At 37.0% G+C, this 16,135-nt stretch overlaps 1 protein-coding gene across 2 annotated transcripts; it reads right to left on the bottom strand.

Moving 5' to 3' along the window:
* Positions 1-3,124: 3,124 nt before the first annotated feature.
* LOC143372916 (carboxypeptidase D) lies at positions 3,125-14,859 on the bottom strand. 2 transcript variants are annotated; one of them, XM_076819553.1, is made up of 9 exons: positions 14,226-14,859; positions 11,912-12,156; positions 11,161-11,294; positions 9,312-9,448; positions 8,872-9,059; positions 7,343-7,638; positions 6,517-6,693; positions 6,037-6,129; positions 3,125-5,189 (listed from the first exon to the last, which is right to left on the bottom strand). In XM_076819553.1, the coding sequence occupies exons 2-9, from the start codon at positions 12,153-12,155 to the stop codon at positions 5,004-5,006; spliced, it is 1,455 nt and encodes a 484-aa protein (XP_076675668.1). In that variant the 5' UTR covers position 12,156; positions 14,226-14,859; the 3' UTR covers positions 3,125-5,003. The 2 variants fall into 2 exon arrangements, with proteins under 2 accessions (XP_076675668.1, XP_076675669.1); XM_076819554.1 differs by lacking the exon at positions 14,226-14,859 and adding an exon at positions 13,921-14,206.
* Between the last annotated feature and the right edge of the window lie 1,276 nt (positions 14,860-16,135).

Here is a 16,135-nt window from a genome sequence, read left to right as displayed (position 1 = left end):
AGCGAGGACAGGATGAGTCACAAGAAACGAAACACGCGACTATTTTCGTCAGGTCTGAAGATTCAAAAAAATGTGTAAGATATAATTTAGATAGTTCCGAAAGATGAAAATGATATACATGATTTTCTCTTTCCAACGCCTCTTTTTTCCACAGTGATCAAGGTCATTAACGGTTCCTTAATTAGCATCATAATTCTGTTCCAAATATACAGTGGTGTCCCGTCGTAAGCACGGGGCTCGAGGGACAAGACTGTCCCCGTGCCCTCTCACTCACTTCAGGGCCCGACTAGGGCAACTACCCACAGCGGCAAATTTGAGGGCGGCCGAATTGGTTAATTGGTGATTTATGAATACAAACGAAAGGTTTTTGTTATTCAAAAAATACCTACAAAAAATTTCACTCACTGTGAAACATGATATTTCAAAATAATTATTTATAATTAAATATAAAGGGCGGCAAAAATCACTTTTGCCCAGAGCGGCGGAAGAGCTAGATCGGGCTCTGGCTCATTCTTAGTCTCTCGCACTCGCCGCGACGACTACAGAAGAAGTACCGGGGATAGAATTTGTCTGTTAACATATGGCTGTTCAGCTGTAGACCACATTTGGGCCACGAATAAATTTTTATTCGAATAATCTCGAATAAGTATTGCGAATAAAATGAAGTTATTCGAGAATAAAGAATAATTTTTACGATTTATACAAAACCAACAATATTTTGGTATAAAAACCATGGACCTAAGAATTAAATGGACGGAGTACAAAGTCTCAACATGGACGAGGGAGTCGAGCCAGTCGATCGGGAGGAGAAAAGTCGTCACACCCGAACAGGACAAGAGCTACGATTCGAATGAAGTCAAGAGAAAATAGAAGTGTGTACACGTCTGATGACGACTCTCCTATTCCTCTCGTTATCGCAACCGGCTTATCTTCCTCCTCGGCCTATTTCACTTACGGGAATCCTGTCAGCGGCCGAAGCGTTGTGGGGAAACCGCTCTGGCTTGTTTTCAGTTACCCACGTCCACGCATGCGCGTAATGACGCCGCAACACCGAACCAATCAACGCCAAGATGGAAAACGATGAGAAAGGAAACGGCGCCACCGTCAAGCCAAATCAACTAGCCAAGGGAATCGGTTGTCGACGTTGGTTGGCTGCTGCCTCACTTGACTTGACTAGTTGGCTTGGCTTGGCGCTGGCATCGTTTCATTTCCCATCGTTTTCCGAGGCGTTGATTGGTTCGACATCGCGGCGTCATCACGGGCATGCGGGGACGTGCGTAACTCCCCCCACTGAAAACAAGCCAGAGGGGTTTCCCCTCAACGTTGGTCGCGTGTGGGTTGCCGTACTTTAGATGTGGCTGGCCGTGCCCCTACACTTTGAATATAATTATTAATTGTATCAGAAATAGCAATCTAATACGATTATTAATTATGTAACAAATAGTACGAGCAAATGGCTGCGATTTTTTGCAGTATTATTATAAACTGCATGTATGTACACGTCTGCTGTGAAATATTTCCAAAGTTGTGGAAAAATGAATTTTTGTTTCATTCATAAGTATATTAAACATTTATAAATTAATCAAACAATCACAGTCTTTTAGAACTTAATTTCACGACGGCTATACTTTTAGATATTTATATTTCATTTTATGTTATATAAAGTATAAAATAAGAAATTAGATCCTACGCAAAACAGTAAATTGCAGTATTTATTGATATTACATTTTCATCGTCGTACTGTCGCCTCTAAACACGAGTAAAGGCAGTGTTTCTTGTTTATGCAATCTATAATTGCGGTTATTTACTAGAAACGCGACAATTTCTAACATCTCTAAGTTAAATTCTGTCATTTCCGGTGTATATATTGTTATTCGTTTGCAAAACTACGTTTATTTAAAGTTACCTACAATACTATAAATGTACAGGCGAAATCACAACATTTGTTTTAGATACACATTATTCCTTTTTCCCTTACCGGTTAGAAAAATATTGTATCGATTGTTTATCAAAAACTTGAATCGTCACGTCTTGTTAGTGTTTTCTAATTACATTTTCACGAGTTGTATGCTCAATTTTAACATATTGTATCATACGTAAGACTATTTTTTATCGTGACCACTGCACTAATTACCATTGCTTCAAAGCAAAAAACACGAGGATTAACAGGAAAGCTTTTTGAACATCTTGATAGCCACACGTTTCAAAGGTAAAGCTTGCGACATTGATACGAATGTGTGCATCGTCTACCTATATGTATGAAGTTAACCGCTTCGCAACCACGGACAAGATATTTCGCGACAGCTCGTCCGCGCATCGTACGAACGATACTAAATAAGCATGTCGCGGAATAACTCGTCCGTGGCATTGTACGAACAACACTGTATTACTAAATCTCTCGTCTGTGGTTGCGAAGCGGTTAACATACGATGTACGATAGAGTGGCGAAGGCATTCATTCATTTGTCATCTCGAAAAATATTTAAAAACTTTTCAATAAATACGTTCATAATGAATACACACGTGGCAGTTGTTGTTTGCAAGCTATTCCTCGTATTATATAATTGGCTTGAAGTACCTATATATCGAAAGTTCGAAACACGATCAAATGCGATATCTGTGTTCAGAATCATTCGAAAGTCATGTCAGAATGTAATAAATCGTTTGATGATTTGAAATTTTAGTTATAACACTGTTGAATTTCTAGAAAATAAACATCATTTATATCTTTAAAATAAATAATTTTCTAGTGGAACTTTTCCTTATTATAAAGAACAATAGAAATATTTAGTGTGGTCACGATACGAGGGAAATTTTATGAACTATGGGAATTATAAATTCGTTAAATATGTAATAATTAAATACATATAATACCTACTCAATTACATAAGGTGGAAAAGAACACTGAAAAAGTTATGATATAACTATTTATATCAACGAAATAACAACAGTTTTTATACGCATAGCTTTTTTCAGTATCCTCAGTGCATAATGCTGTATATTCTGTATACTATACCACAGGGTGCGACGAAATTCGTGATAGAATAAATCTTACATTTCGTAATTGTTTTATTCTCAACAATTATGATTGTATAATTTAAGAGGCATTATAAAATTCTCCAGTACAGTGATGATTTTATATTACCTTTACACATTTGCATGCGATTTTCATATTCTTTCGTCGTACAATTATAAATTTTTGTTTCGCAGGACTATATCATTTTCGAGTCTTGTATACTTCTAAAAACATGAAATACATATTAGAAAATATTCTTGCCTAGAGAAAATAAAATTGGTTTTACTATTCTCATGTGATATAGGTTTCTTAAATATCCTACAATTATTTTTAGAGCGCTAAATATATAATAAATTACAATAACAATATGTCATCATTCATTTTGGTATTTACTTCTCTTAATATGTAAAAGATTACTTGGTCATTGAAGTTTTTAACCCATTATTTTCTAAATATTCTTTGTTTAATCAGACATTTTCAGAAGTCAATATTTAATGTTGTATCGGTTAAAAATTGAATTTAGTAATGACTAGACAAGAGTCTTAATAAAATTGGAAAGATTATGTAAATATCTACGAACATAATGTTTCAAAGTTATAATGAATCGTTTTATATAATAAGCTCAAATTGGTATATCAAAGGTATTAACTCAATAGAAAATAATTTTTTTCTGCTCAAATATATAATTTTGAAAAATCAATTATTTCATAAAAGATACTTTGCTTTCATAGAAGAAGATAAATCTTATACTAATAATAGTATATGATTTGCCTTATACACGTTTTAAACGTAGGCTAATAGATTAATGCGAAAATTTTATTCAGTATTTTTAATTGTAAGATTGCCTCTAAAAGTATGTCATGAAACATTGTTACCTAAAAAACATACATACTTTAGGCAATGTTATAAAATTAAAGTAGTTGATAAATATATTGCAGTTATTGTTAATCGACTGTACTGAACACATGCACGTCTCGTTAGAATAATATCTGTTACCAGTTTATCTACATGAATGCTGTGTTCAAAATGTTAACAGATTTCTTAACATGCCTACAAACGTACTTTTCTCTTAACACATATAATTATCTTGTGATCTAGTATCTTTGCGTATTAAATGTCCTAGAAAAATGCTATTACTGTAAACAAACAGTTCTGATGATTTTATCAAATATATTTTTTGTTTAGAGTTTTAGATGAAAAAGAACCCTATATTGCAATTTAAATTGAGGGCAGCACAAAATTTTATAATACACGTGGAAAATTCCGAGCAATAAATAATGACTACATTCCGCAGAATTGTATACATCACTTTTAACTCGTATTATAAATATGTATAATTTATCATGTAATATTTTATTTCGATATTAAATGACAGATGCCTGTTTTAATACGTTAATAAATATTTCGTGAACTCCTAACGTAGATCATAATTTTTACGCAGCACACGGGACGAAAAACTAAAATAGCTAATATATTGTATTTCTGTAAATAGTACTGAAAGTAAATATAAAAGATAAATTTTATTATTGAAGTAGATTAGAAAATCAGGAGAAGAAGAACATATCAAAAAGAATTTTCATCTGTACTGTACCAAAGTATCTAAAATTTAAACTGGAATTATTGAGCAGTATCAATTTTTTTATATTTTTTTCGACATTTCTAAAAATTATCGTCGTCATGCGAATTGGCTTTATTTTTAAACATTAATTTTTACGGTTCCGCCTATAACGCAATCGAGTAACAAATAACCATAATATTTTCTATAATAAAATATTTAAATATTTAACACTGTTTATATATTATATTTAAATATTTTACTAATATATTTAAATATTTTAAAAACGTTTTGTTGCTCCCGTTCGCAGTATAATCGCCTACTATTAAAAATTCTGGTCTCAATTTTTGCATGGTCATAATCGAGTCGATGGGACATTTGTATGAAGTAACAAGGGTGCAATTGAACCAAGTATTCATTATGTTATATAAAATCATCCAAACCAATTTGTAACGAAGGAGTTAAATCCGTTACTGAGGGACGAGAAAATTCCATTGTTTGAGTCAGAAGCTGTGTTGGTTCCAGGATGTGGTCGAAAATGTATCACGTGATCTCGATGTACGTGGTCCCTGTTTCCGTTGTAGAAGCTCGATCCGTTCTCGTCTTCGCTTGGGTGTCTCTATTATTGACACAAACGAACGAAAGGCTTCATAAACCGAACAATATCATATGATGTTGCATCGATACTTATTAAACTAAATATGACAACCCTTACTGCGCGTAGGACTGTAACAGATATGTCCTTTCTATTTAAGATCATTAACAGCGAAATTAATTGTTCTGCACTACTGGAACTCGTTGATCTATATGCTCCTACCAGATACGTCAGAAAAAGGTCACCTTTCGTATCCCGCAATTTCAAATCAAAATATGGGTCACTTGACCTAATGAATCGCGTAATTATTGGTTTTAGTTCGTACGTAGACTATGTCGACTTTTTCTGGTAGCACTTTCTTTTTTAAGGGGGAGCTATTCCGACGATTGTGCCAGGAAAATCCGATCACGTCGATGTAACTATGCTTTTTATTGGGCTATGCCCGTTTATTTTCAATAATAATAATAATAATGATAATAATAATATCGGTGTTTTGTGAAAGATTGACAATAATGTTGCTTCTAATGTTAACACCCGTATTTAACACATTTTTCATCGGTCACATTAAAATATGTTTTTTTCCCATTATCACATACCTAATTGCCAGTCACGAGACATTATGTTTTTTGTTAGACCCCCATGTTAACTCATGTAGCATGCAAATACCGTTTCGGCTTTTTGCAAAATGGGCCTTCATTTTGGAGATATTGTAATTTAAATTTTTTAACGTATCTAGTAACCCAGATACAACGATAGCGTGTCAGCTTATTAGTGTATAATGGATATTAAAGGTTGACATAAAATCATGAAACAAAATAGGGTTGCTTGAAGACGAAAATAATATTTAAACTATGTTTCATATTGTACTTACGTTCGCTCTATGTAATGTTACGTTGAAAGAGGTTGGATGTTGCTCCACTACTTTAAATTCTACATCTCGTGGGAGGTATCCATTTGCATATACCTGTAAAATACGATACACCGTTCAGTTGTGCACGAATCATTACTAAAAACATTTCGGGAATGCAAGTCATCGATGCCAATTTTTGTTAGATGAATAACATATTTTATTTCATCTCAGAATAACGTTCTCCAATTTGTTTATCGGAATATGGGAAATATTGTACATGTGTACACTGCATTCCATGCTTTGATTTTTACCAAATGTCCTATATAGATGTTTTTAAAGATAAGATACGAAAAGTACTTATTCTGATTTATCTGTATAGAAATTTTTATTATAATAGACTTAGCCGAGTGAGAAATATGAATTTTATGTTACAATATACACAGTACGAAAATATTAATTTATAAAGTTATTGAACTACTCAGTAGATAAATGTAGCGTTACCTCTAATTTGTATATTCCTGGCAATAAAATTCTCCAAAATTCGCCATATTTTGTAGTGAGAAAGTTAACATCTCGCGATTTCACTTTAATGGATGCTCTCTCAATCGGATTTCCGTTTTCGTCGATAACGAATCCACGTACTCCCCTATGAGCTTCTGCTAAAAATTTAATGAGGGCCTGAAAATTTCAAAACGTACATTCAGGAGTTGCGTCGCAAATAAGCGATTGTAAATTAAAATTTCTAAGTAATACAATGATAATAACTATACTACGGGTAGTATACTAGTAAACTACTAAATATACTAGACAAGGCAATTATTGTTAGTATAAATAAAAAAAAACTGATATGTCACATGAGTGGCACAACTCAGAATGGAGTGATTCTACATGAAACAGGAATCGTGAATGTAGAATGAAAATTAATATGAGGTACTGTTTTTAAATACAATTGAATTTGAATTAAATTTTTTAAATTCTTTTGGTACGTGTCTGTTCGTCCGTTGAGAACTCCATGTAATCGGAATCTAGGTGCACGCGTACTCACAGATTTTTCAAAATTAATTTTCTTGAAATCGAAGGTTCATATTAATAAAATTTATTTTACATTTTCGATTCGTTCCTGCACATAGAATCACTGTATTCCCGGTTTTTCCGCTCATCGTAGGAGACTCCGCATATTTATTAATTTTAGGGAATGGACTATTTAAAAGATTGGTAACAATCACAAGTTAAACAAAATACGATAAATATGAATACCAAGAATATTCTAAGTCGTGCAACTAGCGAAGTATTTTTCTAAAACGACTATTTCAATTTTATAACTTGCCGCGCGATTTTCATCCCAGTAGAATTGCAAATCAGAAGCCGGCGGATATTTACAGCACGAAAGTTCTAACGTGATTTCCATGCATCCATTCCACACGTAGTTGAAATCCTGCATTCCTCCAGTAAGCGGATACCATTGAGCACCATTGGTGATACCATTTTTAAATCCTGGTTGAGACGGTGAACACGGCATCCCTTGGTACATGGAGCCATGGTTTCGTGAATATACAAGCGACAGGTGTTGGAACACGTCGTCATCCGGTGAAATACTTGGCGCCGAAGTGTAACTCTGAAACACTAAATTGCTTGTATAGACCGTGGCGGGGATCTAATGTTTTCGAATTTTCTTAAATTGTACGAAAAGAAATTCACACTTTGGGTGGCGTCGGCGTGTTTTCACGCCGAGGAATTTGTGCCCCGTACGTACAGTGTACGAGGTTTTGGTACGTTTTCACGTTTATATTTTTTGGAAAGCATCGAAAATACTGTCCAAGTGTCCCTGTATGTTTGCTTTTGAACAGCAACGACAGACATGCCGAATAAATATTATTCCTCAATACTTACAAGTGTTAATAGTGTTTGTGTATTTATGAAATAAATGAGTTATTCAAAATAATATAGTTAAATAATTGTAACGTGAGCTATCTGTATATAATTTCCACAGAAATCAAATCACACAATTGCACAGAACAGAAAACTTCTGGTTTAAAGTACTTATAAAAGTTTTGAATCTATTTAATTAGGGTTCGATTATTCTTGAAAGTGCCGCTTACATTTTTCAAAGTACTTTTAAAGAGCTCTGACCTGTATCGTTTATGTCGAGTCTACTTAAAAGTATTGCTTTCTTTTTCGAAGTACTTAAAACTATCCAGTCAGATTCGAACCTACTTGCAATATAAGTACTTCACTCTATCTCCAATAACCAACGTGAAGGGGCATTTTTTAAAACCTTGTGCCACTCAAAGTGTTATATAATATCAGCATATGTTCGATCGACGAGTGCAAATTACACGAACTTTATGACAAAAGCCCTAGGGGATGCTCAAGTATTTTAATCACGAACTATTAAGCATGCTGAATAATGGAAGCGCAAACCCACTTTTTGAAAGAGTGGGATTTTGAAAAGTGTTTGGTAAGAAAATCCAAGTCCAATTAACTAATAAGTACAAAAGCTTTTAATATATCACTCATCGTCAGATGGCAAATACGCTATATACCTGCACATAATGGCGCTGACCGACATATTCCTGACAGCATGAAAAGTTACACAAAACGATGAGATTGATTTTAACGACATTAGTTACCTAAACTAATTTGCCTTGTAGCAAACAAAAATTAAAATGAATTCGTTTAAGATATTACAACTATTAGTTTATTAATTTAATAAACCAACTATTAATTTAATAAGTGCTTTGAAAAACAGATACTACTATACCTGTTTCAATGTATTATCGTTAGTTGTGAATGTTTTTTGTAAATTTCTGGTTGGTTAGTGCATGTAAAGTTTTGTTAATGCGAAAGGAAACTTACGTGAATTTGGCGTATTATCGAAAGGGTAACTAGCAACTAAGGCACCTCCATGTAGGCTCCCAGACAAAACAAATTGGATTTTAGATACCCATTCTTTAACAGCTTCCGTTTCCGGTTGGCTCATTTTATTGTTCTGTTTAAAATAGTCTGGGAAATTGCGGTTCAAGTCGAAACCACGCGCATTGTACCTATGAAAAACATATAACGCACACCATTTTTAACTTTAAAGTACCCTATTTATTAAGGATTGAAAGAAAATTATGTAGCAATTTTACATTATACATGGTGTTGGACTACTGTTGGGTAGTCGGACCGATACCAAATCAATAAGTGTGAATCATTTTTTATTAAATCGTTACCAATATTGTGGAAAATAAAAATATACTTAACATGCTTTTTATTTTTAAAATAGTAAAAAATTGTATATTTGAAAGTCTTACCTGCCTTGTCCACCTTCACAGTACCCTTCCTTTGAAACTTCAAATCCATCAGGATTCATTGAAGGAAGAATGTGAATTCTAGTGCTATCTAGAAGCCACGTGATATATGGATCTGATCCATAATTCGTTACAAAGTACTGAAAAGAGAAAAGGGTATTTAGAGTTTTAACAAGAATTAATATGGAAAAATAATGGTGTAACGTGTATTGACACTAAACAGGGTGTCCAAAAAATCGCTTTCTAGAAGCAATTAAAGTCAAAGGACGAGTTTAAAACAAAGATACTCATGGGCCACGTGTAAAATTAAAGTTTTACTCATTGCGCCCTAGTTAAACCATCGGTTTATCAGCGACCACTATCCCCACGCGCCTCTGTACAGTAATCGTGTCTACGTTTGTGGAGTGCATTGTGACGTCCGTTAGTTAGCTTGTGACCACAGAAATGAAGAGTGCTGTCCCCACCCCTGTGTTGTGTTCTATACCCCTGCTCGCCTTCCCTCCAAGTTACGATCAGCACTCAAGATTCCACACCGCTTTTCGCGGAAACACAATCGAAAAAGTAGTTTTCAATATGGACGACATGTTTATTACTCGTCAGTGTAAAACTTGATAAACTTAATTGGTCAAGTAACATTAACATTCTCTCGTTAAAAATATATAACGTACATTATATTGCTTAGTAATTTTCAAGAGACTAGAGTAGACACTTATGTAACTAGGACAGCACCTCCTCTACTTGGAGAACGGGGAAGTCCCGCTAGTAGTCTCTCAATATCTTTGCATAAACTGGGGGTTTCACTACATGTGGTAAACTTTTAGGGCAGCGCTACCCAGCGCAGGGGCCCCTCACGCGCCTACTTCCCCTTCCAATCTTGCTTTCCGCGCAACGCAAAAAAGGCTGCCATAACGGGCTAGCCGGGCTAGCGTCTTCGCGATTAGCGTCGCACGGTATCCCTGACAACGCAGAGAAGAGTGGGAGAACCCCGAGAGCACGCGTGCTCGACCATGGACAGCACTGTTTTAAGGTAATGCTGTTCAAGCCAGAGCATGCCTGCTCTGTGGAATTCTTCCACTCTCGCCCGCGTTGCCAGGGATACCGCGCGACGCTAAAGAAGCGACTATGACGCTGCACGTGACGTGTGTAGTGATACATGTCGCCACAACGAGTCAATGCTACTACTACATATTCCTTGCCAATATTATGTGGGTAGAGAACGGATAGAAGGGGGGACAGACATAGGACAGCATCTTAATTAAGGGGGCACGCGGAAATAAGTGGAATGCGTCGCGCTTTCCGTAGCCATAGGCTGTTATAGATATAGGAACCTCGTAAACGGAACAGAGGCTCGGGTGCTTAACGCCTCCGAGTATTTCGGTGGCAAGTCAAACGCCCAGGGACGTGTTCAGTGTACTTTTTGGGCATTAGTTGCTTGAGATTAGTACAAGAAAGCACATGTAACCAAATAAGTAGAATAAGTACAGCCCTGTAACAAACAGCAAAGAACACATTTGGCGGCTTGTAACCTCAATGGCATCCATTGCACTCCACTTGAGTGGGCCCCTTAGTCGCTATATCTCGGGTAGGCATTATACCTCCGCGTGCACCTCAGGCACCAAAAACTATACTCTAGTGCACGTGTACTCGGTTAAAATTCCATGTCAATTTTCTCGAAAACGAAGCGCGATATTAACAAAATTGATTGTATATTTTCGTCTCATTTTGGCCTGCAGAATTAACCCCAAAAGGTTTACCAACTGTAGTGAAACACCCTGTATAGTGTTGCCTTGTCTACCGTATATGAATTTGAGGTTAATGACGGTGTGAGATATATCAGACTACTACTACTTACGTGAATTAAATGTAGCATTAACTCACGACCCACGGCTTCGTTTCCGTGTATATTGGCCACATATTTTACATCAGGCTTACCAATCATATGTTCGTAAGGCGAGGAAGAGACAACCATCACCCATAAGTCGCGACCTGAAAAATAGATCTTTTAAGTTTCATTTGTCCTCTGTTAGCAACTGATGAGGAAGCTGGACATACTTAAATTTTGTACACCTTATAAGACATTACTTTTTATTAACAGGGTGTCCCATAACTGCTGGTGCAAACGGAGGGATGGCGTTTCTACGTGAAGAAATAAGAAAGTTTTCTAGAAAATTGACTTTAAATTTCGGCCAGGTACGCATGCATCGAAGTGCAGATGTAGACGCTCGGGGGGCACGCTGAGAAAAGGGGAATGTTTCTCACCGCAGTACTTAAGGCTTAAGCGCCCAGAACTGTATTTCGGTGCACGCGTACCCGGCTAAAATTCAAAGTTAATTTTCTCGAAAACGAAGCGCGATATCAAAATACATTATTCAATTTTTGAACTTATTTATTCATGCATGTGAAATCACCACCGTTCCGCTTGTAGCGCTGGTTATGGGACACCATATCAAGGATGTATTTTTACAGATACTATGTATAATAGTAATGAACAGTCAACTACATAGTACTGGCGTAAAAGCAATTATAAAGTAACAATAGATAATAGTTAACGAATAAAATATAAAGTTACAAACAATTAATAAAGAAGTATTTAAGGGGCACACCTTTTATAGATTTTCCTATAGAGTATAAGGCAGTTAAGTTTTGAAAATGAAGAGATGTTGTTCGCAGAAAACGACTCATTTGCTCGTAATTGTGATATGTGAAGTCGATACTGTACGGCTCTTCGTATACGTGAAAGCGAGCATTGTAGTGATTGGAGAGTTCTTTGTTAATGTGTTGCGAGGCAGCTGCAGTGTCACGAAATGCCCCGAAAATGGAGGCAGCGAGGAAAACCAGTCGATACATTCTGTGGACCAGGAACAAAGTAATTAAATCGCGGAAGTCGAATAATATTAATTAAAGTAAATTACGTAACTGTTTGAAGTCTGTATTTTTATCTTAGAGCTTTTGTCAGATTACCAAAAGCAACAGAAACATTTCAGAGATTGTACTCTTTGGCAATTCGCCCTGTTTGCTTTAGATACTTGCATTTTCTATAGGTACATGTATATTATATTAGGTGTATTAATTATTTTCGTGTTAAGATTTACTTGAACAACGTTATGGTCGATTTGGCACGAAAGGAATTTAAGGGGGTATTCTGGTAATCCGGGTCCGCAAAACTCAATGTTTGGGCATTTTTCAAAAGTATTTAGTTGTTAGAATATACTGTTAAAATTTAGGAGTAGCATTCGAAGTATTTCGACATTTATAGACCTATGGAGTGAGCTCGTTGCAACGCGTTTTTCTCAGTCACGCCACCAAGGTGTCCGATTTTCAAGGCGTCATATTGCAGCACAATTTTTGCATAAAAAAAACAATTAAAAAATTACGAAGAAGTTTGTTTCGTCTACTCTTGAAGTAGATGAATATTATGTAAAAAGCTTTGTACCAGTGCCGTCTTATCGTTTTCGGTGACCCTGAGGCGAGCCCCATGTGTGGCCCCCTAAATTATTCTGAATTAAATAAAATAAGATTAAATGTGGGGTCCATTCCACAAAAAGGCTCTCATTTTAAAATCTAAATTTTGGTGTATCCGTTATTTTCTTTCCGTCACAGTTGGATGGCCCATTTCAATTTTTTTCTGGCTTTCACGACCCCATTTTTTTTAATTTCCCAATTTTTCGGAACCTCTTTCGCCTTCAGATTAAGACGGCACTGCTTTGTACGATTATATTTGTTATTCATTAAGTAAGAAATTCATAAGGGGTGCTGAATTTTTCGGCCGGATTGCCAGAATACCCCTTTAATAATTACGTGTTAAATGAATCTGACGACCGCCTAAAAATACGGGACCTCGCTAAAAAAAATTGGGTTACAATTATTGGGCTGGGACGAAATTAGTCGTCGATCAATCGGCGCATACTTCTCTAAAATCTGTGTAAAGGTTGGAGGTATTCGTGACAGGGAATGTAAAAATACAGTTTAAATGCACTGAAATAGAGCGGAAAAAAAAATTTGTCATCCTACGTTACTTGAGTATATTTTTAATTAAAAAGTGGGTATATTTAAAAGTTATAATTCTTTAACGTAATGCATCGAAATACATTTGTTTCAGCTGTTTCACATTTTTCTTAATACAAAGTTTCTAATGATACACTACATATACTATTTATAACACCCAACGATTTTGAATTAAATTTAAATCCATTTTTGACAACAACATACTTGTTCATTCTTAACCGCGATTTCATTTACAAACGATTTTCATTATAATCAGCGTTAGCATATTTTCATGGTTGCTAGAAATTAATAAATTTTATCAATTGGAGAGCTGATATAAATTCCTATCTTGCGCGCGCGTACGTTAAAAAAAGTTTATAGCAAAACAATGCTTTATTGAATTGCAGGCGTATAAAAATTGATTATAAAATGAAATATGCTTCTGAGCACTTTCCTCTTCCGCAGAATCCTACGATTAAAACAATATATTTACTACATTAACTCATAGTGGATACAAAAGCGCGTAAGTTAAAACGGTATACCTCGCAGCGCTATCGTCGCTCTTCAACTTGACCATGCACTTTCTCCTATATTTTTAAAACCCACTTACTACGTATTTGGGACGTACCTTGCTGTCTGAACTCGATTCTTCGTTTCCCACTAGAGCAAACGCAATCTGCCGTTTTTTGCTTGCCTATTTTCTCACAAAGCGAATCGGTCCTCGCAGAGCCAACGAACAGAGAGATCAACGATCGATTACTGGTCCGCGTCCTCTTTTGCCCGTCACTTTAAAATTTCATTGCGCGCGAAACTAGCAATCAAGTCGTACGAAACGAGTAACCATCCACTTCCACGGGATCCTATTTACTTATCAAACTCTCCCGTCAACTTGCAAAGTATTTGTTCCGGTTGGCGTAGGGAGGAGGACGTTACCTGGCGTGCTGAGTGCGGGCGTAGAAACGAAGCACTGGAAGAGCGGGATAAGCCGGACGGTATATAGGTGGCGGCGCTAGAGAAACGTTCAAACTGGATGCGAAGCACGTGGCGAACACAAGCCTCGAGGATTCCTCGTTCAGGGAGATCCTCTCATCGACGCGACACACTGGCAACAGTAGCAAGGCCGAGGCCGTCGCACGCGGTTGGGCACATTGGATTGCTCGATTCTCCGTAAACACGGTTACAGAATGCCCGTAGAAATGGAGAAATATATCGGAGGGCAGTGGGGAAGTAGAAGGGCGGTAGACGGCGGCGGAACAGTGGAACGATTTGTTTCACCTGCGAGAGTAACCCCGAGGTGCGTGATACTCCGAGGAACTCACAAAGAGAAGCGCGAAGTGTGCCGCCGCGCTAACTACCACCACCTCCACCACTACTAATGAAAGCCACTTCCTTCGTCACTAGCATCTGACGTTCTAGAACGACCACCACTACACGCTCGCCGTTCAGTAAATACGCAGTTAACACCATTGCGCCCTACTACCACCACCTTCAGCAAAACAATGAGCAACACACGAACGGTGTCATTCTGGCCCCTTCTCTTCTTTTCTCTTCTCTCTCTCTCTCTCTCGCTCTCTCTCCTCTTCACTTCTCTCCGCTCTTTCGGTCCGCCACCTCATCAACTACTCTTTCTGGCCTCCCACTCCTGCCTGCTCTCCACGAGAGCCAAAAATTTCACGTGGACGGTTCCTGGATATTCCGGGACTCTTTCCACCTCCCGAGGGACGTCGCGGACGACGCTCGTGCCCGATACGATAACGCTTAATGAAAAACCAGCTGGCCACCTTTCAGGAAATCCATACCAGGAGGTCTCTGATCACCTACATACCGAAAACTGTACCTTGGGTCTATTCCCCTTCCTGTTCCTGTGTCGCGCAGACAGCTTACGTATTTCACTGGAATGTTACGGTTCCCATTGGCTTCGATGACGCAAGCGGCGAACAAGTTTTATTGGGTTTGTTTACACAAGTTTAATTCACTTATACGCGGCTACTTGTGCAGCAAAGTGTTTTAATGTACGAGAGGGGGGTAATGCAGGTGGTTGCCTGCTATACGGGATGTTTCACTTAATTTTAACAGCTGACATGTTTCTGCTGTATTTAAAATTTCATAAAAATATGTCCTACAACAGTTGCATAGTTTTGCGAGAGCCGGCGTATAGTGACAATAGTGTAAACGGTAGGGATCCACGACAATCATCTCCGCGGATAAACTAGGGAACCTCTTTTCACTAGTTCCCCCGTGTCTGCTCGTTTAAATCTACCTTTCGTTGAACCGAAGTATTATTTTCCTGCGGAAAGTACAAATAAATATTTCCTGCTCTGCCTTTGTCTTTTTCCCTCCCTTTTCTCCTTACGTAATTTCTCGTGATTTGTAAAAACGGAACGTGGCGTTTCTTTCCGTGTATGTTCATACCCAAGTTTTTTTAAGCGTTCGGAGTTTTATCCTTGTGAATACAAGGTACTTACCTTCCGTCGAAAGCCAGCTCCATACCTGAATCTTGAACTGAAAATCTTTTTTTGCATGCGCGAGAGGAGCCCCGGCGTAAGAAGAGAAACCTACTTTACAAAATATGAAAATAGAACGCAACACGCGAAAAATGTTCGTTGCTTTAAGTAGAGGGTGCTGTACGAATACGGGAGAGAAAGTGAATGGAAGAAAATAATCGGCATTTTGTATCACTATTGTTGTAAATTGACAAATTGAAATGAAATGGAGCATCCCAAAAATATATGCCTACGTTTGATTTAAATGGTTGAATGAATTTTACTAGACATGAAAAAGTCTAGTAATCACTGTGCGCTGTGTCGTTTCTTTATTGGCATTCATCTTTGTTATGCAAAAAT

Source organism: Andrena cerasifolii, chromosome 9 (assembly GCF_050908995.1).
Source record: "Andrena cerasifolii isolate SP2316 chromosome 9, iyAndCera1_principal, whole genome shotgun sequence".
In the NCBI taxonomy this organism is placed as follows: domain Eukaryota; kingdom Metazoa; phylum Arthropoda; class Insecta; order Hymenoptera; family Andrenidae; genus Andrena; species Andrena cerasifolii.
Note: the sequence above shows the minus strand (reverse complement) of the source record. Positions and strands in the feature narration are given on the sequence as shown.